We start from the raw sequence: 27,220 nt of genomic DNA, 5'->3' as shown, positions 1-27,220 counted from the left end.
AACTCTTGAACCTCTTGTTCCCTCTATTGCATGTTGCCTAAGACATTTGTCCCTCAAGAATTCTAGAAATTCCATTCCCTTATTGCTACATGCATTTTCCTCTCCCCAATTTATACTGCTGTAGTTAAAATCTCCCATAACAATCATTCTTCTTGCACTTGCCAAGCTCAACTGTCTAAACATCTCCTGGTCCTCTGTGCTCCTTGGTTTGTAGCAATACCCCACTAAATATCCTGTCTTGCCCACCTCATTAGCGTCACTGCCTTCAAAGCCTCCACTCTTAGAGGACATAAGTCGTCACTTATCATAAGCAGTACTCCACCACCATGCTTTCCCTTCCTATCCTACCGAAAAATACTGTATGCTGCTACTTCTCTTCCTGTTATTATATCCTCTTCTGTCAACCACGTCTCAGTGATCCCAATAATCTTTGATCAACCTGATGCTATCAGCACCACCAATTCCTCTCCTTTATTCTGGATACTCCTGGCATTAGTATAAAGCATAAAAATGCCACTGTTTCTATACCCAGCATTATCCCCTCTAGACTCCACTGGGCTCAGCGTTACCTGATGTCGTCCCCCTTCTCCCAAATACCCATTCCCACAAGAGGCCACCCCTGTTACCATTCACTCTGGGCATTCTAGTTTAACTGCATTGCCACACTGACTCGTTCAGAACAGCAATCTCTCCAGATGCCTACATCCTTCCTCATTAAAATGCAGGTGGTCTCTCACATACAATTCCTTTCTGTCCTCAAACGCCCTCCAAGCATCCACTCATTCCAATCCTCTCTTCTGACACATTCTAACTATTATGTTATTCAATATTACTGCTCTTCTGCTCAGCTCATCACTATCATACCTAGGAAACATGCACACTATCTTTACTCTCTGCATCTTCTTTCGTACACCCTCAAGCGAGAATCTCATATCTCTCGCTGCCCAATTTACATTACCTCTCAAGTCATTTGTTCCCACCAGCCCAATCATCTCATCCCCTTTCATCCCTCTTAATTGCCATAGCCACACTTTCTATCGTTCCTCCAGGCAAACAAACACTCCCCATTCACCCTATCTTGAACACCACGGATCATTGAGTTCCCATGCATTACACCTCTTACCACAGTGTTCCTCGATTGCTCACATGCATCCCTCACTCTATCTCCTCTAACACTTTTTCTCTGTGTTCCCCTACTTACCTGCCTTCGTGACATCACTCTATCCCTGGTTCCAGTCATTTCAAGTCATTTGTTCCTACCATCACAATCATCTTATCCACCCTTTCATCCCTCTTAATTGCCATAGCCACACTTTCTATCGTTCCTCCAGGCAAACAAACACTCCTTATTCACCCTATCTTGAACACCACGGATCAAGTCCCCATGCATTATACCTCTTACCACCCTGTTCCTCGATTGCTCACATGCATCCCTCACTCTATCTCCTCTAACACTTTTTCTCTGTGTTCCTTCCCCTACTTACCTGCCTTCCTGACATCACTCTATCCCTGGCTCCAGTGCTCCCTTGCATTCTTCTCATTCCCTCTCTCCTACTGTTTCCATTCTCTCCTCTTCTATCATTTCCTCTCTTCCACTGTTCCTATTCTCTCCTCTTCTACCATTCCCATCTCTCTCTCTCTCTCTCTCTCATTCCCTCCCTTCTACTGTTCCCATTCTCTCCTCTTCTACCATTCCCATAACTCTCTCTCTCATTCCCTCTGTTCTACTGTTCCTATTCTCTCCTCCTCCATTGCCATAACTCTCTCTCACTCCTACTCTGATTTGCCTTGCATTCATCTCTCCCATTTGCCTAATCTCATCTTTCACACTTCTCATCTCATCCCCTAGACATTCCACCTGTTCTTTCATCTATCTCTCTCTCTGAAAGTCAGCCACTCTCATTCTCCCAATTGAGATCATCTCCGAAAACATCACAATCCTTCAACTTTTCCATACTCCCCACTCTCATTATTTTATTCATATTTCTCTCACCATTCTTGCCATCTATTATACCACTCATCTTTCTACGTGGAAAATCTCCTACCTCTCACTTAACGAGGTCAGTTATAGTCATCTCTAACTCACCAAGTTCCTCCCATTGCTTGCATTTTGTGCATATACGTATTTCCCCTTCTCTCACCTGCCACATATACAACTGCCGGGACACATACATTCCACAATATATTCCATTTAGTGGCAACTACTTTACTGATACTTTACGAAGTAACTGGTACTGTTGTTACCACTAAGTATTGTTAAACATCCAAAGCAGATATCAGCAGTTAATATCTCATTTAGGCAAAGATGAGTGTGTTTGCCTATTCTTGCAGAGTTGTCAGTTGGAATACTGTTAACATGATTACTTTAAAAAAAATATTTAAAAAAACTGACTTTCATAACTGCGTAATTTCCGCATAACTTTCATAGTCCGTGCGGTTAGCCTAGTGGCTATGCGCTTCGCAACCATATGCCTGGGGAAGGAGTGTCCTAGGTTCGATTCCCATCGGTGACGTGAGGAGCTGAAGGATCTTCCTCAGCCATAGCCAAGTTAGCCAGTCTTGGGCGTGGACAGCAGGGTTTTTTCCCCAGTTTATTCTGGGGTTTTACATCCCGCAAAGCATGTAAACTGGCCTTGAGAACTCAACACTACAGGCCACAGGATACACCAGGCCATAAGGCTGACCTGTAAAAATCCTGTAAAAACAGAGTGAGGTCCGATGATCAATGGACCCTCGACACTGCAAGGTAAAAAGAGGGTATAAGGAAGATGATGATGATGATGACTTTCATAACTTGTGTATGAATTATTTTTTTAACTGAGAATGATGAGCTTAGATTATATATAATTCTTAGGGTTGAATGTGTGTTTTTTTTTAAATCGCTCCACTTTCAACTTTCCATGCAATCAGTAATTAATGATCACTCAGTGTAGAAAACATGGAAAACTTTTTTATACTGAAGAAAAAATTATATTTATGATGTGTATATCTCTAAATGGCATGTTTTTATTAAGAGTAAAGCATTATTAAGTGCTTGATCATTTCAATGACACCACTTCCCTACTAATGTAGCAACAGTAAAAAAAGTATACATTCCTTTTATAGCTGAAACAGAAATATAAATATTTCTATTTCAGATTCTTTAGACAAATTCAGTGGTATATCAACAACTGGCAATGTTCTCCCACTTTTTTCAGTTTTCTAATTGAATTTAAAAGTTATTAATGGAAAACCAAGCAGAAAATTTAAATAAAGAATAAATCAAATAAAATCCACATACCCTGCTATTTTTTGACTTTCTTTCCACAAGACAGTAGCAGAGATTCATGCCACTGATGTCAAAACAGTGTCAAAGAAAAGTGAATTATATAATTTAATTCCAATAATTCATAATTTCTAAGCTATGTTCTAAGAAAAAAAAAAGAATTTATAATTTCAAAATTATTTTTATTTTACAGCATAATCTCTCTTAAGACTAATACCTTTATTCCAGTGATACTCCAGTGCCATTATTCGGCCCTGTAGTGGCTCTCAGTGAGCTCTGCAAAATACCCCTCTACTGCAATCACCTCTTGATTCGAAGAAAAATGCTGATCAGCGAGAAAGAGTTTTGGGAAGAGATAGAAGTCAGAGGGAGCCAAATCTGGGGAACACAGTGGATGTTCCAACAATTCATAGTGCAGATCCCTTAATTTTCCCATTGCCAAAACACCTTTGTGGGCAGATGAATTATCCATATAAAAGATTATTTTTTTCTTCTGCAAATCGGGTCTTTTCTCACAAATTTTTTGTCTAGTCTGGTTAACACGTTCGCTGCCAATTCGCGTATGTCGATTACAGCCGGCTTCGAGATTATTCGTAATGACATTGAAGGAGTGAAAGTGCTTGGCGTGTGGTAACAAACTATGCCCAAGGAATGTGTTAAAAGATCCGAATAATATTCCTCAGTTATTGTTTTACCCTTTTCAAAACAATTAATAAACAAAATGCCTTTAACATCCCAAAACACAGATATGACCTTTCCTGCTGATGGAACTGAATTTGTCTTCTATGGCGCTGAACAACCAGCTTCTCCCACTGTTTTGACTGCTGTTTGGATTCTGGTATGTAATGGTGAATCCAATTCTCATCTGTAGTAATAAATCGAGACACACAATCGTTTTATTCTTGTTAAAATGCTCCAGGCACTGTTCAGAGATTTTCACGCAAGTGCGTTTTTGATCTGCTGTGAGCAAGCGCAGCACCCACCTTAAGCAAAGCTTTTTCTTTTCCAACTCTTCAATGAAAATATATCCTGCACATTCTTTTGAAATACCTATAGTCTCAGCAATTTCATGCACTTTGACTCGCCAGTCATCCAATACCATATTGTGCACTTGATCAATGATTTCTGGTGTTGTTACACTTTTTGAACGTCCATCACATGGATCATTTTCAAGGCTGGTATAGCCATGTTTAAATTCGGCAGCCCATTTCTTAAATGGCGAAAATGAAGGAGAAGAGAGCCCATAAACTTTTATGAACTTCGAATGAATTTCTTTTGGCATTAAACCTTCTTTTACAAAGAATTTTAACTGCACAAAACTCAATTTTATCCATTTCAAGGGATACAGACAACATTTTTGCTTCAGACAGCTGTACCAACTTAGAAAAAAAATTTTTGCTAATAGTGTTGCCATCTTTTGCCGAGGCAGAGAACTTTTCAGACCACCCTCGTAAATGAAACTATTAATTATCATCATCATCATCAAATTTCTGCATGTACCCTCAAGGGGTGAACAGGATATGATAGTACTACATGAACAATTTACATCACTACTAATTTGCTATCTACAATTTTCCTCCAAATCAGTCTGTTACTTGACAAGACTCCAACATTATCAGATCTCATATTTCTATTCTAAGGCACTTTGTACCGTATCAATTCACCTATATCTTGGTCTTCCTCTGAGTGGTTTTCTGGCCAACCTGGCAGAGAACACTTGTTTTGCTAATCTTTCCTCACCCATTCTGTTTAAGTGACCATACCACCTGAGATAAGCTCTGCTAACACATTTCTGGATGCTAATAATGTCAAGTTCTTTTCTAATATCCTCATTTTTAATATGATACTGCCATTGATACCATCTGTTCATGCCCCAAATCTTCCTCAGGACTCTCATATCTGCAGTCTCTAGTCTTTGGTCAAGTGCTTTATTTCTAACCAAGCTCTCATATCCATAAGTTAAAATTGGTTTGAACACTATCTTGTATACAGCAAATTTAGTGTTTTGTTGACTCAATTCTCTCTTAGTCCATATAAATTTATTCAGTTGACTTCTTACCATACCAGCTTTGTTGATTCTGTTGTCTATTTCCATATTTAATTTACCATCTTCACTAAAAATCATGCCTAAGTAGCTAAAATGTTTTACTTGTGCTATAGGTTCTCCATTCACAATGCAGTTGATATTTTCAACGATTCTGCCTATTTCCATTGTCTTGTTATTGCTGACCTTCACACCATATCTATTACAACAGTTATTCAATTTAGTCAGGGAATTTTGCAGCTTTGTAATGGATTTATTTAGAAGTACAACATCATCCGTATAAAGTAAAGAGCTGAGATTAACATCGCCAATGCTGATACATGTTTAATACCACCTTACTTCATAATATGATCTATATAGATAATGAATAAGAGGAGATAATGCACATCCTTGTCTCACACAATGTTAAATCACATTAAATCATCTTCCTGTACTTCCTTCAATTCTAACTGCTGACTGACAACTCAAATAAAGACTAAGTATTGCTTGATATAATGCTCCATTGACACCATATAACAGTAGCGTATTGAACAGTTTCTCTCTTGGTATCTTGTCATATGCCTTTTCCAGATCGACAAAACTTAAATAGAGATCTTTGTTATATTCCCCTGCTTTCTCAACTATTTGTCGTAAAGTGAAGAACTGATCCTGACAGCCCCTATTTGGTCTAAATCCAGCTTGTTCTTCATTAAATCATCTTCTTCCACAATTTTTTCTTCCACAATTCTTCTCAACTGTTTCTAAAGTATACTTGCATAGATCTTGCCAGGAACACTGTAGGGAAATACCTCTGTAATTCTCACATTCAGTTTTATTTCCCTTTTTACATATGGGTACTATTAGAGCTCTACTCCAATCATCAGGAATTCATCAATCTGTCCAGGCCTTCTGAACTATGCAAGTGCAGCCACTGTAAGACTTTTATAACACCATACGTCAGCATTTCTGGTCGAATATCATCTACTCCTGATGCCTTTCCACATTTCAAGCCTTTGATGGCTTTTTCTACTTCAAATATGGTTATATATTACTGACTGTATACCTATTCAGTGTTTTTTTTTTTATCACTGTGCTATCACTGCTTGTTTCATTTAGCAATTTTTCGAAGTAATTACTCCATACTTCAAGGTTTTCATGTCACCTTTATCATATCTAACTCCTTTTACAGCACTCTTTCCTCAATTTCTAAGCTTCTTCAACAACCGCCAGAATATTTTGCCACCTTCTTGATATTTATTTTCTACGTTCTTGCCAAAGTCCTCCCATGACTTTTGTTTGGCTAGTTGTACACAGTGTTTAGCTTTCTTACATTTGTCTCTATATTCTCTAAGAGAACAAGCTGACTTATTTGCCAGGAACTTTTGATATGCTTTCTTCTTTTCCTTCACTGCCTCTTTAACTTCCTGTCTCCACCATGGAGTTCTGATTTTTCTATCCTTGCAGACAACCTCACCTCATGCCTCTCTGGCTGAGTTAATCAGGGTTTTCTTCGATCCTTGCCACTGAATCTCCAAGGTTTGGTTCCTGTTCTCAAACTGTTTCATTTTTCTTCAATAATCTTTGTGTATTTTAGTCTACGAGAGCTGCTCAGCTTTTATTCGCTTTAAAGCTTTCTTATATTTTATTCTTTTCATTATGAAATTCAATTTTATCCTGCTCAAGACTAAATAATGTTCACTTCCAATTACAAATCCTCTGTACACTCTCAGGTGTACAGAGGATAGTGATGTTTTCTCCCTGAGAAAACATCACTATCAACAATATCATAGTCAATGAGACTTTTCCTATTCCTTGCTTCTTCTCTCTCCATGTGAATTTGTGCACATTTTTATGTTGGAACATGGTGTTAGTAATAACCAATCCATGTCCTGAGCAGACAGGTATTTGCCATTATTATTAGCTTTGCTCTTTTCTCCAAATTTTCCCAAAATATTTTTGTATGTCTGACAATCATTTCCTACTCTGCTATTTAGATCGCCATCAAGGACCCGCTTTTCCTTTTTCATTGTGTCAGTTGCTTTCTCTAAAGCATCAAAAAATTCCTCTACTTCTATCTTAGTAGAACCTTCTGTGGGACCATAGGCAGAAATAAGTCTCATCGTCCATTTCCCCATTCTGATATTTGCCCACATCGCTCTACTTGAGACTGCCTACCATTCAAGAAGATTAGCTTCATATTTTGTGTTGAATACTATGGCTACGCCTTCTTTTCCCTGATTGTCATTGCCTGAATATAACATTTTGTATTTATTGCTGAGAAAGAGCTCACCAGTTTTGGTCTTTTTTGTTTCAGTCACCCCTATTATGTCAATCTGATACTTATCTAATTCCTCAGCTAGCTCCCTTTCTTTGCCATTCAGGCTTCTTATGTTGATAGTACTGATCTTTATTTAACTCTGGTGATGTTGAGTTGGGGTGTGTTTTCAGATTTGTTCCAGTAGCTGACTTTTCGCTGTTCGCCCTGGTTCCCTGGTGAAAACAACGGGGGCCTTGTTTAACTGGCAAACTCCCCAGCCGGCATGAAATTTTGTCATGTTGTACCATCATTTTGTATTTTGGTTTAACCAATAGGAATACAATTTGGTCGGCTAAATCCCAAATTGCCAGCCCATCCTCGTTCGTTCAGTATCCAGGTAGATACCCAACAGGGTGCATCATGAGAAGGTGAGGATTGGACATTAGGTCAGAACCCTGGTCGGTTCTCTGCATTCCTTTAAAGGCTATGTGGAGGTCTCCTCTCAGTTATGCAGCTTTGACCCTTAAGCACTCCCAATTAATTATTTCATATTTAAAATTTATTATTTGTGTAGCATTCATACTAAATATGAAAAATAAGATAAAGAATTTTAGTTCCAAGAAAACTTGAGTAAGGTTTTCCCATTGAGTTAGAAAGCATAATATAAATTACATGGATAAAAACAAGATTAATTTTTTTTATCATTTACCCAAGAACAAGCAAACAAAACTTGTACATGAAATATATTCACAACTAGTCTACTTGTATACAGAAGATGTTGACTTCACATTAACTGCCTCAGTATTCCATAATGCAAAAATAACAATGGAAGGGCCAAACCCAGGAAGCACTAATTTCACCTTGGTGAAATTAGTGCTGAAGTCAGATATTTTGTACATACAATTTGTGCAGTACCAAATATTCCCAATTAGAGATAATTGCAAAAAGAGTTTTTTCATTATAAGTTACAGAGGCAGATAACATGAAGCCAATAGCTTTTGGCTATTGGTTTCACGTTATCTACCTTAGTAACTCATAATACACAATTAGACTAGTTCTGAAAATACTTCACATGTAAACTTCTCTGCACATACTTGGGTAAAGAATAAAAAACAAACATATAATTTCTTGTCAACTATAATGCAAAATGAACTTAAAATATAGGGTGTTCCTGAAAGTCATCCCCATTTTTTTAATGTTTTATTTTTATTTTTGAATGAATAATAATAATAAATACTACACGGGTGGGGATAATTTTTCAAGTCATAAACTTGTGTTCAGAAAATGTCAAAAACAAGTGGCTGCCAGACTTTGTGTAGAATTTATTGCATTTTCCTAGTGTTGCTGATTTGTTTGCAGGAACATTTCCTCCATCAACAGTATTTACAATCTTCATGTAAATGCTGTTTAAACCCCCCCCCCCCAAAAATAACTGGAACCAACAAACCACAAGATCTCCATATTCTGAAGTTGTGGTTTGTAAATATCCCTCTCAACCTGGTTATCATTTCTCAAGTAGCGTGTGCATATTTCTGTTGGAACTACATATTCTTTAAACCTAACAACTCTAAATCTGGCACAATAAGTTTTGAATTATTATTCTGTTGCGCCTCTATCTTTGAAAAAGTGTGGCTCAATCATTTCCAGCAATCACACCAAAATGACTTTTTTGAGTGATTGGTAGTCTAGAATGAATTCTGTGTTTTCCACAAAAATATCTGCAGTTATACTTAACACAGGCCACTTAGCTCAAGAAAGCTTCATCCATGATTATTCTGAAGAAAAATATTCAATTTCAACATAAAATTTATGAACCCACAGTAGTACATACAGAAATTCTTCTTATGGATGTTTGTAGAATCTTGAACACTTTCATTCACACTCAATGTTTTATGTGTTCCAAATTGTTGGGGTTTCCATGTATGTATCTAATCACCAAATGATCCTGACTCAAACTGTGAATGGTAAATTATTTGAGTAGTTGGTATCTTTCAATCACCATAACACCAAAATTCTCTTTGCAGAGCAACAGTTTACAATTTTTCTGTACATCATCATGATGATTGAACCCACTATTGTGATGTGCAGGGCTCTCTCCTCAAATTAACAAAAATCACAAACACACCAAAAATAATGATGATACAGATACCTTAAATGGGGTCATACCTTTTTTGAACATCCTGTCTCATCATGCACAAATGGCGAAAAACAAATACTCACCAGTGATATAAAACCTCTTCATTTATTTATTTAGCATACAGGGAAAAATTAAAGAAATGAATTAGCAAAACTATATATAGAATGACAGTTTACCAATCAATGGCACTATGGTGGAGTATATGCAAGTTCTTGAGACCTCCAGGGAAGGAGTGTGTGTGGGGGGGTCATCAGTGATATGATGCATAGTCTGCTATGCAGACTATCACATCTACATCTCTGGAGCCAGTTAAACAAGCGGACAAGGATGCTGTGCCCATTTATTACATCTGTAGGAACCTCACAGTCAGTCACCCTTTTGTGTGTGTGTGTGTGTGTGTGTGTGTGTGTGATAGACTATACATCATATCACTGATGACTGCCCCCCCCCCCACTCCTTCCTCTATAAAAAATTTAGTTTAATCCTTTATCCAAGTGTAAGCAAACAAAGTTTGCGCCTGAAGTAAATAGTCTGACCAAGTGGGGGGGGAAAACTTCCAACACTCCTTCCCCAGATATCGAGACAGACTGAAATTTAGAAGTCTGATAGTTGGATCTGTAATCAGGTACTTGTTTGTAGTTGTAGTTCGTTCCAGAGTTTTCTCCTTCAGTCCTGGGGAATATCACCTGTATTTCCACAAACCTGATGGGACAACTGGAGGTAAGGCTGGAAGTGGAGATATATGTTGTATAGAAAGGTACACATTATTTCTGATTTTATTTATTTCTTTGATGGTAGCTCTGTCTCTTCTGAAGCATGTGAGAAAGAATAGGTAACTATCAGAGAGAAATAGATTTCAAGATAGTGGAGGTGGTTCTCATGTTAAGCATTGGTGTCCACAAGAACTAAGACTCTGCAAATGAGAAGACAAGAGTAAGGTCTGAGAGTCAAGGCATTACAACCTCAAGTTGTGCCTATGAGTTTGTTTATGATGTTGTTCTTGTCAGATATCTTTAATGCGTCTGTGAGCTAAGCAAGTTAAGCAGCCTCAGGCCAAAAGCAGCATGGTGGAACAGCCCTTGGCAAGGCCTCTCAAACTAAATGACACAGAACTCTAAAACAACAATGTGATATGGTACCCTATCTGAAGACTAACCACAGTGACTGTCCCTCAGGTACGGTGCAGCTGCACAGCCATTTGCTTCATGTTAGAAATGGCTTAGTTTTGGGAAATGATGGTAGCCCACACTGGCCCTGGCTAGGCGGAAGCATCTTCTTTGCCTTTCAATTTCTTTCTTTGCATTCAATGCCTACACTGAAGCCTGAACAAATGCAAGAAAACTATCAATACTTCCAAAACAGATTTTGAACAGGCAAAAAAAGCAGGAAGCTTACAGCCTGTCCAAACAGCAGCTGCGCCTTTTGATCCCTTGCCAAGGCGATTGGCCGTAACTTTTGCCCTACACTATTCCCACCTCTATCATACCCAGATGGCTCATTTGCAATATCATCCATAGAAAAAGCTAACCTCCTGGCATCACACTTTGCCTCCAATGCACACATAACTGACAATGGCAAATCCCCTCCAGTCATTCCAACTGCCCAACATACAATGCCCCCTATATCCTTTTGCCAAAAAGACATCACAAACCCGCTGTCTAAATTAGGCACAAAAAAGTCTCCTGGTCCAGACGGAATTCCTCCAATTAACCTGAAGGTGTGTGCATCTGAACTGACTCCTATCCTATGTCACCTGTACACACTCTCTTACTCCACTGGTATATATCCCAAAACTTAGAAACTGGCCTATATTCAACCCATTCCTAAAAAGGGTGATAAATCACTGCCATCTAACTACCGCCATATCTCACTCACTTCAGTCCTATCTAAAGTAATGGAGAAAATCATCAACTCTCAAATCCTAATCTACCTTGAAGGTACCTGGCTATTAAGCGACCACTAGTACGGATTCTGCCAAAGCCGTTCAACAGGAGATCTACTCTCATACATCACTAGACAAACGCTATGGAGAAATTAAGCGAATCCCAAGTAGTTGTACTTGATATCTCCAAAGCCTTTGACCGAGTCTGGCACAGAGGCTTACTAAGCAAACTCCCATCATTTGGACTGCCTCAGGACTTCTGCAGATGAAGTGCCAGCTTCCTATCTGGACACACACTATGTGTGATGGTAGATGGCTCCCTATCCTCTCACATCCAACTAATGCCGGGGTCCCTAAAGGCTCAGTTCTCTCACCAACCCTCTTCCTTCTATATATCAATGACCTACTTCAGTTGACCTCTAACCCAATACACAGTTTTGCAGATGACAGCACACTACATTCCTCCCTTTCTTTTGACAAACCCTACCCTACACAACTCACTTCAACCCACAGAACATCAACCACCACTGCCCCTATTTCCGACCTCCAAGTCATCCTCCGATGGGGCTCAGACAACCTTGTCAACTTCAACACTAGTAAAACCCAGTTCTGTCTTATTTCTCACAAAAAAAGAACCATTTTCCCCCAGCATTGTTTTCGATAACACTCAAATTCACAGACAAGATGAAATTTCTCTTCTCGGCATCAAGCTTCTCCTGGCATAAACACATCATCACCATTGCATCCTCAGCTTCCAAAAAACTAGGTTTTTTCTCTTTCGCTCAAGACGCTACTCCACCACTAAACAGCTGTTAACACTATACAAGTCGCAAATCCTCCCAGCTCTCGAATACTGCTCTCACATCTGGAGTGGGGCTCCAAAAAGTTCCCTCAAAATGCTTGACTCAATACAGAGGAGAGCAATTAGACTAATAAATGACCCATCCCTCACCAACTTGCTCCCCACACTTTCACATAGACGCTTTTGGTCTCTGCAATCTGTATATCCTATAAATACTTTCACGGGAAAGGTTCATCTGAAACAGCAACAATAATTTCCCCACCCTGTACTAAGCCCACTGGAACACGTACAGCTGCCACCCAACATCCTTTTACAGTACACCTTGAAACCCACAGAACAAGTTTCTTCTCCTCCTCATTCATTCCTGCTACTGCAGTACTGTGGAACAGTTTCCCCCCCTGATGTATTTCCCAAGGAATACAATATACAGGCATTCAAATCAAATGTAAACAAGTTTCTCCTTTCAAAACCATCACCCATACACAGTACTAACGTACTATAAGTTGACCAGCCAACCTCCTGTATATGGGCCCAACATAAAAAATAAAATTAAAAAAATAATAAAAAAATCTTCTGATTAACATCTCACCTTGGAGTCCAAATGCCAACAAGTGTATCCTAGACACTACGAGCACACAGTATAAAAACCCTTGCAGTCAGACAACCATATTGAAGAAAATGTAGACTTCCCCACCCCAAAGGAGAGTTCATCATCATCAATTTTTCTGATATTTACTCTCCAGGGAAAGTGCATAGGATACTAAGAGAGTACTACATTATTAAGTTTATTAACGAGAGTTTAGTGACCTAAATTAAAGTGTTCTGAGAGGACAGTGAAATAATTCAATACTTTTTTTTTCTTTCTTTTATCTTTTGAGGCCTTCGTTTCTCTCATTCTTCAGCAAGTTTGTTGTGCAGGTGGAGCTGAAAAGTAATAGTTATTCCAATGAATGTAATTTTTGTAGATATTTATTCACAAAAAATCAAACACTAACCATAAATTTGATTCTGTTGATTTACTACATTGAAAGCTGAATGACTGTATTATGTCTGAACATGCATTACTTTCATCATACTAAATTTGGTTATCTTTAACAACAAAAGATAAGTTGCTTTATCACAACCACAGAACCAACAGGATCAGAGAAGAATTATCCTATCCTACTCCCTCAGCCATACGGCTGGTGGGAGTAGCACCAGCTCATAATCATCTGCATACTAGGGAGATGATTATGAGCAAGGTAGTTTCCTGTTGCCTTCCTTGCTGTAGTATATTTTATGACTGAAGCCACGTGTGTTCACAGGACCAGTTTGCCTGTTTTGAGGGATGAAAAATCTAAGTTACTGAGGGGGGGGGGGGGCTCCACCTTCATATGCGACTGATTAACTCACCTTTCGTCGAATGAGACCAGATAAAGGTTCCTCACTTCACCGATGGGAATCAAACCCAAGTGGTTCTGACCAAAGGGTTTCGCCTATACTAACTGAGCTATGGAAGCTCCAGAGAAGAATTAACTGGAATGGTATGATATAAGGGTGGGAAATTCTATGCTCAGATGGTAAATAAAATCCCAGATAATCAACATCAGAATTATCAATTCTCAGCCTTTGTGAATATTAAAGTTATGATGTTTACATAACTGATGTTTAGTGAAGCTGCAAAAAATCGACACTTAAGCAATAACTTTTTTGGATATTATGAAAGAGTTTGAAAAGGTCAAATAACTTGATGTTCACATCATAAATGATCAATTTTAGTTCAGAAAAATAAATTTTTTTAGTGTGGCCTGAACTAAATTTATATTTAGTTCAGGCCACAAAAATAAATGTTTTTCAGATGCTTCTTTACTAAAATAATGACTATAATGAGTCCTTTTTCAAAATTAAGAAAAAAAATTACCTCATTTTTTTTTTCATTGTCTTCCCGAATTTCCTTCTGTTTTCTTTTCTTTTTCTTTGTCTTTTTTTCTTCTTTAGTGACATACTGTTCAGCAAGTTTTTTAACTGAAAATCAAATCAGAGTATGTAAAGATAAAGAGAAATGTAATGTGTAATTATGGTCTCCCTCCTTCCTTCCTTCCTCTTGCTCACACACACTTGCTCAAGTAACACAGGCCTGTAATGGAAAAGTTGTCTAAGAAGTAATAATTGATTCTTATAGATTTTGAAGTGCTGAATTCAGAAAGAAATAGCAAAAAAAATTCCATCACCCATCAATTTTACCCAATTTCTAATTTTATAATTTATATTAGTAGTATTTGGATTTAAATTCAGCACATTCGTATTTATTTTCATTCTCCTTTATTTACAGCTAATTAGTTGTATAAGTGCTTTTTATGGTAAATAAAGAAATTTCCAAGAAACTTCTCATTCTTAAAACAGGAAAGGGAGGGAGGAATGCAGATAAAAGTGCAGGTGGCTACTTTGAATATGATTCGCCGAGATAACAGATGACTTTCCTGTTGTCACAGACACTTTTCTTGTGTGATTCTTTGGTTGAACTTTAGTCGTTGACTACTAAGGTTAACATATTTCTGAAATCATGTTGGAGGCTTAATGGATTTTTTACAACACTCAAAAAGAATTAAAATAGACTTTAATACCTCCTATATTTCGTCCGTCACTAGGACATCTACGGGGATTACAAAAAAATTAATGTAACATATGCACAAATAACAAACAATACTAAGCCCAACCACATGGGTGACACTAAAGTCCTATCTAGGTAGGGCGCCCTCTAAGGGCAGTAGTAGGTGGCCTGGAATGTAAGGTGGGAACCCTGGTGATGAGTGTTTCCCAAATCTTCGGAAGCTTAATGCACCCATATTTATTGAGATTTGGTTGGTTTTTGAGAGCTGCTCCTTCTAAGAAAAGTCTCCCTTTCTTGAATTTGCTGTGGTGGAGCATGGTGGTTTTCTTCCATGATACTCTGTGGGTGGTGTCCAAAACATGGTCAGCCAAGCCTGAATGGCCATAGTTGTGTTTGAAGATGTAAGACTTGTGTTCCTCTAGACGGATGGATGCTGATCTGCCTGTCTGTCCAAAGTACGCCAGCTTACAGGAACAGGGTACTTTGTAAACTCCAGGCAGAGAGAGAGGAGGGAGCTGATCTTTCATAGAAAGATCACCATTCAGGCTTGGCTGACCATGTTTTGGACACCACCCACAGAGTATCATGGAAGAAAACCACCATGCTCCACCACAGCAAATTCAAGAAAGAGAGACTTTTCTTAGAAGCAGCAGCAGCTCTCAAAAACCAACCAAATCTCAATAAATATGGTTGCATTAAGCTTCCGAAGATTTGGGAAACACTCATCACCAGGGTTCCAACCTTACATTCCAGGCCACCTACTACTGCCCTTAGAGGGCGCTCTACCTAGATAGGACTTTAGTGTCACCCACGTGGTTGGGCTTAGTATTGTTTGTTATTTGTGCATATGTTACATTAATTTTTTTGTAATCCCCGTAGATGTCCTAGTGACTAGGACGAAATATAGGAAGTATTAAAGTCTATTTTAATTCTTTTTGAGTGTTGTAAAAAATCCATTAAGCCTCCAACATGATGTCCTCACAGCACTTAAGCCTCTACACACATATTTCTGAAAGTTGGCATATTTTCTAAGTTAATGTGAAGATTTAATGTGCCACTAGTCACCAGTAGCACATTCCGTGCATTTGAAAGAACAATATGAAAATTTAGCCTTCATTCTCAGCAAACTTAAGTACAATGATCATGGATGGACAGTTTGCAATGATCTTAAAGTCATATCTATGATTTTGGAACAACAAAGAGGATACACCAAATATTCCTGCTTTTTGTGTGAGTGGGACAGCCGAGATCGAGAGCAACACTGGATCAAGAAGGAATGGCCAGAAAGAGTCACATTAGAACCTGGAAGTAAAAATGTGTTACACAAAACTTTGGTTGCTTGGGAAAAAATCCTTTTACCCCCTACTTCACATAAAGCTGGGATTGAAGAAGCAATTTGTCAAGGCTTTGTTGAAAGAAGGAGAGTGTTTTAAATACATCTGTGCAAAATTTCCAGGATTATCTACAGCAAAATTGAAAAAAGTTTTTTTTTTTTTTTATCAGTCTGGACATCAAGAAACTTATGAAGGATAAACTGAAGAAAAAATGACAACTGTTGAAAAAGAAGCATGGAAAGCTTTGAAAGAGGTGGTAACCAAATTTTTAGGAAATCACATGGACCCCAACTATAAAATGATTGTAGAAAACATGCTACAGAAATTCAAGGATTGGAGACTCCATGAGCTTAAAAGTGCATTTTCTCAACTCTCATTTTGACTACTTTCCCAAGAATCTGGGAACTGTCAGCAAAGAGCAAGGAGAGATTCCACCAAGACCTCAAGGAGATGGAAAGAAGGTATCAGGGCAGGTGGAATGTCAACATGATGGTGGACTATTGCTGGTTGTTGAACAGAGACAACCTGGGAAAAGAATTTCACAGAAAAAGTTCAAAAACAAACTTTGAAGGAAAAAGAAAAAGACACCACAACAAAATATAAAGTATGCACTAAAGATTAATTTTTAATTACTTTAATTAAAAATTTTTTTTCCAATACTTTCATTCCAAAAATGTTTACGAAAAATTTTAAATACTGTTATTTTACTTAATATAACGCATTTTAAAGCTATTTTACCATAATACTGAGATCAATTTTGTGAAAAATCCTTACGTGAGAGAAAAATGGAAGAGATATTTGAAATCAGCCGTCAAAAATAAATCAGAAACAGTTAATAGTTTCCGGACAACTTTTCATGACTCGAATTCTGCAGGCCTGTGTAATACACAGTAATTGCATAAAACGATAAATTGCTTCCCACACACCTCCTCTTTTAGAACGAACAAATTGAAGTATATATCTATCATTACATGACCTATATTGCTGGACTAGTTGGCTAAGTAAATAGTGCCTCTGCTCTCCACACAGGCTATGGATTTAAATCCCACTGTGTTATAGATGTTTGTGAAAAATGTTGTTGTCAGATGATTTCTGTAGTTGTCCATTTTTGTGAGATTTCCACTCTACTTACTGTAGGCTTCAAATATTTTAAATTAACATGGTTTGCAATCCTTAGTCTGTTCACAGTTCCGATGTACAACAGATCTGCAACCTTTCATAGGTGGGATTCAAATTAATAAATAAATTACACACAAAGTAAACAGATATAACCCTAGAGATGACAAACAAATGTATATTGTTCATGGCAAATGGAGAACTCATCGAATTTGTAAGAGGTATTATCAGATGATACCATCTTAACTTTGTAATATTAGTAAAGTACTGCATAACCCAAAACCAAGACATCAAAATATTGAAATAGGAGAGTGTCACTTCAGCCAAGAAATAGCCTTTGACATATAATTAATCAACCAAGAATTTAAAGACTCTACAGAGGCTTTCAGACTGACAGTAAGACAAAACATCAGCTGAAGAGCTGCACGGCTTGATTTTCTAAGGACATCTACAAATAAGCCAAACATCAACCATGGAAATCAGCAATGCTGATTACACTAGTATAATATAATGACGTACACAAAACACTGAAAGATCATGATTTTGAGTGATGACTGAGTATATTATTTTTTGGATCAGATTTATTTATTTTGTATGATGATACATTGGCCGTGAGCCACTTTTAAAGGGAGGTATAGCACCATCTCAATCCCTCCTATTTTATCTGGGCTCGGGACCAGCATAGCTGATGAATTAGGCCAATGGCTGGGAAGGCCCATTTCTTAAGTATTCCTGACTGCAATCCATGTGTGTTCATGGAACTGGTTTGCCTGTTCTGGTGGCCAAAAAACCAGAGTTACCAGGTGAAAAACTCCAAGCTTCAATATGAGACTGGCTAACTCATCTTTCATCAAGAGAGACCAGATAAAGGTTCTTCAACATCATGAATGGGAATCAAACCCAGGTCTTTCCAACCAGAGGGCATAGTCTATACTGACTGATCTACGGAGGTTCTTTTTGGATCAGATGAGCAAGTGGTAGTACAGCAACTTATATGAATGTTCCATCCCAACCGAAAAAAACAGTATGAGGCATATGTTCTGGAACTCTTTCCCCCAATATGGGAACCCTTCGCTGTATTACCTGAGAGAATGAAATGCTAACTTCTAAATAATGCAATGCTGCCCAAATTGTGACAACTTTATAGAACAGATTCATGTCTTTAGTCACTAGTTGTTTAACAGAGACATGCATATCAGACATACTACATTTTTCGAATAATGGCTTCACACATGTAAGAGAAAGCTAAGTTTCACTTTCAACATGATTTGAGGAAAATGATGTGGTAAAAACTGACTGAGTCGGATAGCATACCAGTCACAATCCAAAATAATACACTTTGGGATGAAATGAATGCTGTCATGTTGAAGAAAGTGCAATCCAAAGGCATATTCATCGTTTAAGATAACAGTGTCACAAACTAGGGAAGAGCATATTTGCAAAGGTGAAAAGTGTATCGCAGTCAAAGGAGAGCCCACACATACTACTAAAGTGTCTGCAATTTGTTTTTCTCTGAAACACAGTACTCATCATCAAATTCCTAATGTACCATCAAGAGGTGTACAGGATATGATAGTACTATATGAAAAGACTTCCAACAATTAAATAATAAGACCACTAACTTCTTATCTACAATTTTCCTCTAAATCAATCTGCTACGTGTCAAGACCTCAACATTATCAGATCTTATATGTCTGTCTTCTAAGGCAATTTTTACTGTATCAATCCACCTATATCTTGGTCTTCCTCTGGGTCTTTTTCCTGCCAACCTTACGTAGAACACTTGTTCTGCTAATCTTTCCTCACCCATTCTGTTTAAGTGACCATATCACCTGAGATTAGCTCTGCTAACACATTTCTGGATGCTAATAATGTCAAGTTCTTTCCTAATATCCTCATTTTTAATATGATATTGCCATTGATGCCATCTGTTCATGCCGCAAATCTTTCTCAGGACTCTAATATCTGCAGTCTCTACTCTTTGGTCAAGTGCTTTATTTCTAACTAAGCTCTCATATCCATAAGTTAAAATTGGTTTGAACACTATCTTGTATACAGCAAATTTAGTGTTTTGACTCATTTCTCTCTTAGTCCATATAATTTATTCAGCTGACTTCTTACCATACCAGCTTTGTTGATTCTGTTGTCTATTTCCATATTTAATTTACCATCTTCACTAAAAATCATGCCTAAGTAGCTAAAATGTTTTAATTGTTCTATAGGTTCTCCATTCACAATGCAGTTGATATTTTCAATGCTTCAGCCTATTTTCATTGTCTTGTTATTGCTGACCTTCACACCATATCTAATACAACAGTTATTCAATTTAGTGAGGGAATTTTGCAGATTTGTTCTGGATTTATTTAGAAGTACAACATCATCCGCATAAAGTAAAGAGCTGAGATTAACATTTCCAATTTTGATATGTAAATGAACAAGAGGTGTATGGGGAACTGAGCAAACTTGATGTTAATGAGGCTGTTGGACTTGATAATATATCACCACATATTCTGAAGGAATGTGCCAGGGAGTTGACATCTGCCTTGACATTTTTTTTTTAATATGAGTCTTGCACTGGGTCAAGTTCCAGAGGAGTGGAAGGAGGGCAAGATTGTGTTGTTGGAGAAGCTGGTGAGAACTGGGATCCAGAATTCGGTTGACAACAATGGTATTATTTTTGATGAACAGCATGGATTTGCTAAAGGGAGGTCATGTTTTAGTAATCTACTTACTTATTACAATAAGGTGACGACTTCCTTGAACAGAGGCGAGGGATACACAGTAGTATACTTAGATTTTGCAAAGGCTTTTCATAGATTACTGCATGATAAGTTGTTAGTCAAAGTAGAGCAGATGGGTTGGATATTAGATTAGTGCATTGGATCGGAGACTAGCTATCTGATAGTATCAACGAGTTGTGTATGGGGGAGCAATATCTAGGAAGAGGGAAGTCACTAGTGGTGTGCCTCAGGGATCTGTTTCAGGGTCATTGCTATTTAACTTGTACGTTAATTATATTGGTGAAGATTTGGATTGCGATATTCAATTGTTTCCAGATGAAGCAAAGTTGGAATGAACTATGAAGAGTGGAAAAGATGTTGTGGCCTTACAAAAAGACTTGAATAAATTGAGTGAACAGGCACGGAAATGAAGATGCGAGTTCAATGTTGCAAAATGTAATGTTTTAAAATTTGGGAAACAAAGATGGGATGTAGAATTTATGCTTGGTGGGATATATTGTTGGAAGTGGAAGAAATAAGCAATCTTGGGGTGATAGTGGATAAGGATCTGAAATTTAGAGGACACGTTACAAAATTGTGAGGACAACACAAACAATTCTGGGAATGATGCGGAGGACACTGACTTGCAGAAGTAAGGAGATTCTTGTTCCATTGTATAAGACTTTGATTAAGTCACACATGGACTACTGTGTCCAGATTTGATCACCTGGTTTTCAAAAGGACGAAGAGATGTTGGAAAGGGTCCAGAGGCAACTGACTAAAGTAGTTTCTGATCTCTGGAATGTCGAATATGAGGAAAGGTTGAGAATATTCAATTTGCAGAGTGTAGTGGATAGGAGGAGGGGTGATATGATAGAGACCTACAAGTTGGTAAGGGGTTTTTTATAGGATCAATGTTGGAGAGGTTTTACAGCAAATAGTGAGAGATCAGGAGGATGAGAAGCAGGTTTTTTGTATGAAGAGTTGTGAATGACTGGAATGCCTTGCCCGAGAATGTGGTGTCTGCAGAGAATTTGAGTGTGTTTACGGTGCTGTATGATGAGCTGTGTGTGTATGACAAAAGGACCTCCTAGATGAGTCTTTGACTCCATGTGGCCTTGGGATAATAATAATATCAGGTTTAATACCACTTTCCTTCATAATGTGATCCATATAGATAATGTATATCCTTGTCTGACACCAGAATTAACATTAAACCATTTTCCTGTACTTCCTTCAATTGAATAGCTTTTCTCTTGGCACCTTGTCATATGCCTTTTCCAGATTTACAAAACTTAAATACAGATCTTTATTATATTCCTATGATTTCAAGGTCCATAATAACTGCACTCACTATACTCTACCCTTACTCTCATTTCCTTGCTGACCACACCTTCAGTATATTACATCAATTAAAAAAAAATTATTAAGCAACACCTCCATTGAGTAAGAATCAATGATTGTGGAAGGCACTCTACACCACACAATGCCATCCACATTACACCGCCATCTACTGCCCGTTAATTGTATTTGTCACTTTTTATGTATATTCTGTGGCTAATTTGCATGTATACAGAATAAACAAAAACTTATGTTTCTGAAATAAAAGCCACTGCTGCCTCTGTATGACATCAGATAACTCACATTCAATTGAAAAAGTCCATATAAAGATTCATCTCATCATGATGAAAAATGAATGCAGTTCTGTTACAAATGAAGGGTGCACTGACACAATTCCAACTTCCACGATTCTTCCAACTACTATGTTGAGGACTTCTCATTCCAAAGAATTAAACTTTACAGCCCTTGAAGGGAACAAAGCTGACAAGAAAGAAGAATTTTGTTAATTCAAATATAACTTGTAGATTGTGCTTGAAGAAAATACATAAGTAGAAATATTGTTCCAAGATCAGTCTTGCAGTTAGTGTGTACTAATGCTAGAACTATTCAAAATAAAGGTGAGGAGTTTTGGGCATTGGTTAGCTTAATTTGGCCAAAAGTTATAGCCATTAGTGAGACCTGATTGACCAAGGATGATACAGTCATAGGAACAGAATGTAAAGGATACAGTATCTTCAGGGAGGGCAGAAGAAACAGGATTGGCGGTGTTAGTGTGATCGTTGCTAATGACAGCCAATTAATTGAAGCCAAAAAGAGTAGAAGTGCATCAGGAGGACATGCTGAGGGCAATTCATTTAAGGCTATCTGGTGAGAGATAGAGCTCAACCAGATGAAATATGCAAATGGTTACTGCCATAATCCAAGGAGTATAAAGGAGAATGTAGATGACATGTAATGGCAAATTAGCAGAATGAGTGTAGTTTGAGTAACTATAATGGGGGGGGGGTTAACTATGGGGACATAGATTAGGAGGAGGTATGGTCACAGGGAAGGAAGGAAATGGAATCTATACAGCTGCTGAGAAATAATTACCTGAGGTAGCATGTAATGGAGAGTATATGAAGTTTGAGAGTGTGCTAGATCTGATCACAGCATCAGAGAACTTAATAGTAATAACTAATCTAGCTATGCTGCCTCTGCTTGGTGAAAATTGCCACGCAGTCTTGACCTGCAAGATTGTCAGGAATGCAGAATTTTCTGTTAAGAAACGATATATTCTTAGACTACGTTGATTTTTATATAGAGAGAGAAATGGAGACAAGAATGAGTAAAGGAAGACTCACCAGAGAGATAGACCTCAAGGGAGAAGGAATAGAGAACGACCTTTGAAAAAAATGGGAAGGGACCGTAACAGGCCACCAGATTACCAGAAAGAAAGAAGGGATATATTTGAAAATACAAAGCAGGTGATTATAACAAGATGAGAAGTCAGCTTTCAGCAGTGCCAAGGAATAAGAATTTGGAGGAAGAGGGATGTTGGTGGCACATGAGACGTAGTCAAGGGGAATATATATTCAGAGTCAGAAGGATAAATCAGATAGGTGGATGAATGAATAGCATCTTAAAGCAGGAGTTATAAAGAAAAACTTGTGAAGGTACTATAAAGAAAAAAGTGATCAGCATCCCCATGACTAGTACAAGGCACAGGCAAAGAAGGGTGACATGTATGGTAAAGAAGGCCAAAGCTAATTATGACAAAGCTAGCTGATGAGGCCAAAAGAAATCCTAAAGAGTTCTTTTACTACATGGAATGTTAAAAAAAGGAATGAATATGGAAGGATGACTTTAAAAAGAGCTGATGGTGGGGAAGGAACAGAAGCAAACCAAAAATTTGACTTACTGAGTGAGCATTTTACATGAGTATACCATCTAGGTAGTGATGCTGCAATGCTAGATGTGACATTGATGGGAAAATAGAGGCTGAAGAAATGGAGGTGCTTAGAGTATTGCAGAATCTCAATGTGAACACAGCCATAGGATTAGATGGCATAACGGCCTGAGTATTATGACAATGTGCAAGGGAATTATCAGCTCCACTGACCAAACTCTTTATGTTATAGGCGAAATAGAGGTACGTTGGCAAGAATATTGGAAGTAGAAGCTAATCACCCATCTTCCGATCAGTTTTCAGATTTTCAGTATTTCGGAGGCAAGTATTCTCTGCTTCACCACCCATATTTCAAGCCTAACAGCTCTGATTATTCTTCACTGCATTCAGATTGTCTTTATTATATGATTTAACAATCAGAAATTAAAACTGTCTTTCCAGAAAATTTTGCTCTTGACCCTGATGGTTTTTCAGGAGTTAAGTTGAAGAATATTCCCCCCAAGATCATGCAGGACATGTTGAATCTTCTTTTGTTTATTAATCATATTCTCCCATTGCTTAAACAGTCAAGGACTATTTCCACTCCTATAAAATCAAATGCTACTCATCCGTCTCAATACAGACCCATTACTACAGCTCCTATATTTCTTGGACTAGTCCACAAAATATTGTTAAAGCATTTACAAAAAATATTTCCTCATTATGTTAAGCAACACAACCTTCATTCCTGCTGATGGATGTACCAAAAATATATTAATTACCTTCATTTCTGAAGCTTGTCAATTGCAAATTTCACTTATGACTGTTTCACTGAATTTACAGAAAGCTTTTGACAGTGTTGCCCATACTGCTATTCTTGAATTGCTTTCAAGGATTGGTTGTCCTGTTCTTTTTAAAAATTATATTTCTGAGTTATATAGTGAGTCATCCATTACAATTAGTATTGGAGATAAAAACATCATCTATTCCTAAGTATGTGGCATTAGACAAGGAGATCTCTTGTCATCACGTATCTTTAATATTGTTACTGGTGACTTTCTTTCATTTATGCCACTATATAATGGTTTTAGTTTGAATGGATGCCAAATAAACGCGAAGGAATGGCAGATAGTCATCTGATACTTGTCGCTGAAACTAAGATGGGTCTTCAGAAGTTGTTAGATCATGCTGCTCAGTATTTTACTCCTAAAGGTCTTGCTATTAAAGAAAACTAGTCTTTTACCATCACCCTAATACTATCAAGTCATGACAGAAAAATGAAAATCCAGAATTATATCTTTAATGTTTCCAACTATCCTCTTAAACATATCAGTATTTTGGATGAGTGACAGTACTTGTGATTAATGTTTTCACTGATGGATCATGACCTATGTTGAGTCAATTTTCAACATTTCTGGATAAGCTTTGTAAAACTCCATTGATGCCTAAGAAATGCATTGCGTTATTAAATCAATTTGTGTTACCTAAATTATTCCATTCTTTAGTATTAGGAAAACCAACTGACTATCCTAAACAGACTAAATAAACCAGTACATCAAGCAGTTAGATCTTGTTTGAGACTACCACATGATATTCCAGTTGCTTATCTTCATAGAGCGATTAAATCTGGTGGATTAGGAATTCCCAATGATATGGATGGTTCCTCACTTAAAATATCTGAGGTTAAATAAACTCTAACATTCATCTTCACCTTTTACTGTAACTGCCTTTGAAACTCTTTTGATTCAACAAGAATTAACTAAAACACGATAGTGGACCTTTGATAATGGAATAAATATTGTTTCTAACTCTCGAAAGGAAGAGATGGGAAAGACTTCTATATCTCGCAGTTGACGACAGGAAGCCCTTCAGTTGCTTGGAGAATGTTCCTTTTCAACATCTTTAGGTCTGTGCAGGAACAAGAATGTTGCCTGGTTGGGAGTATACAGATCTGACCAGAGCAAGGATAAATGCCCTTGTTGCCAAGGCTCATATAGCCTGTGGTAAGCATAATATAGACACTACATGTAGAGCCGGATGTGTCAGAAAGACTGACACATATATCTCAATCTTGTTTTAGAATCCACAACATTAGAGTTAAACAACATGATGCAATATGCACCATCATAAAAAATCAACTAGAACAGAAAGAATGGTTAGTCAAAAGGAACCAAATAACAGGACTGAGGTAGGCATAAGAAAATCTGATCTTTTGGCATCAAGAGATGGCAGTGTTGTTGTCCTGGATATCCAAGTCTGTTGATAGGACCAATCTTGATTGAGCAAATAAAGATAAGATAGATTATTGTGCTTCTAATCCAGGTATTAAAAGACACTGTTTAGAAGAAAATGGCTTGCTACCAGCTTTTTTTTTCCTTTTACTATAACCATCTGAAATAGAGGGATGTGGTGTGTGAAAGCCTAACACCTGTGCATCCTATACGGATGCACAGGTGTTGGGTTTTAGTTCCCGAGACATCAAAACACTTTCCCTCTAAACCCTTCAAGGAAATATTAGTTACATGGAGGATGCAACTAATATTTCCATCATCAGCAAATGATGAACAAGATACCTTTCGTTATGCTCTGACATGCATCAACAGTATGCACACTATGTGTGTGTGTGTGTGCACATGCAGTTAATGTGTCCTAGTTATATAATTGCCCTAGCATTAAGGTACTGTAATGTGAAGAATTAAAAATAAATAAAAATAAGCCTCAGGAGGTGGAGTGGAAAAAGAGCAAAAAAAGACCCACTGCATAAAGGAGGCTCTAAGACAGAAGGAAGTAGTAAATTATAGGCCAATCAGCATATCAGGAGTGGTGGTCAAGGTACTGAAGAAATTGTTGAAAGATGACATACATATTTAATTATTTTAATAAATTTTTGTAACTGCCAAGAGTTATTACTGTGTGTTTAAAATTTTATTGTTTTATTTCCTATATATACAAGGAAATAGTTGATTTATCAGATCCTCACCTGAAATTTTACTTGTTTAAAAGAGCCCAATTAGAAATGATTCACACAAAAATTGACTGCTAATCACAGTACTGAAAAAAAATTATTCAGTTTTGGTGTCCTATTCAAATTTGCACTACCATATATGCATATAACCAAGGCAAACTCAGCAGCTAGTTGCATGTGGCTTGGCTTGCTAATAAGGGGAAAATTCTAGCCAGGCACTTGGTGGAAAGAGGACCTCTTTTTTTCCAATGACTAGTATAATGTTGGCTATTAAAAAAAAAATTACACATCACTTGTACCTTATGATGCAGAAAGGTATCTGACATTGCATGATTATTCGGCTGTTATAAATGCATAATAATCATGCAGTACATTTTGTAATAGGAAATATCAGAATTTACAGGAAATGATAATCTTGTTTAAACTAGACATTGTAAATGACTGAGTAAAATATCATTAGCATGTACCTCCACGATGAGTCTCTGACTCCATTGAGGTTGGACATTAATAATAATAACAATAATAAAATTTAGAACTGGGTGGATAGGAATGTGATACTCTATAAGGAACAACATGGTTTGCTGAAGGGTAGGTCTTACCTTAGTGATTTGCTTACTTTTTTATAATAAAGCAATAATGGAGTTCGATAAAGGAAATGGCTATTTGGTGATGTTGCTAGGCTTTTCGAATGCATTTGACAAAATTTCATATAAAACTCTTATTGAATAAATTGGAGCAAATGGAGATAAATGTGAATTTGGTAATTTGGATTAGATGGTGACTGATGGATAGATATCAAATAGTGGTTTAAGAAGGAGTTCAGTCCAGGAAAGGGCTCAGTATACTTAATCCTTTATTATTTAATTTGTATCTTAATGATACAGGGAAATGATCTGACAGGAAACATTCAGTTGTTTGCTC

General features: G+C 37.5%; 1 protein-coding gene across 2 annotated transcripts in view; it reads right to left on the bottom strand.

Annotated features, from left to right (window-relative positions):
- The window catches only part of LOC150106264 (uncharacterized), a 379,399-nt gene that overhangs the window by 48,923 nt on the left and 303,256 nt on the right, over nt 1-27,220 (bottom strand). For both annotated transcript variants that reach the window (XM_090393059.1, XM_090393060.1), the window contains one exon: nt 14,267-14,370. In XM_090393059.1, the coding sequence (XP_090249185.1) occupies nt 14,267-14,370 (104 nt within the window). The remainder of the gene's footprint in view (nt 1-14,266; nt 14,371-27,220) is intronic.

Source organism: Typopeltis vanoorti, chromosome 5 (genome assembly GCF_054136105.1).
Source record: "Typopeltis vanoorti isolate ZY-2024b chromosome 5, IOZ_Tvanoo_1.0, whole genome shotgun sequence".
Lineage (NCBI taxonomy): Eukaryota > Metazoa > Arthropoda > Arachnida > Uropygi > Thelyphonidae > Typopeltis > Typopeltis vanoorti.
Note: the sequence above shows the minus strand (reverse complement) of the source record. Positions and strands in the feature narration are given on the sequence as shown.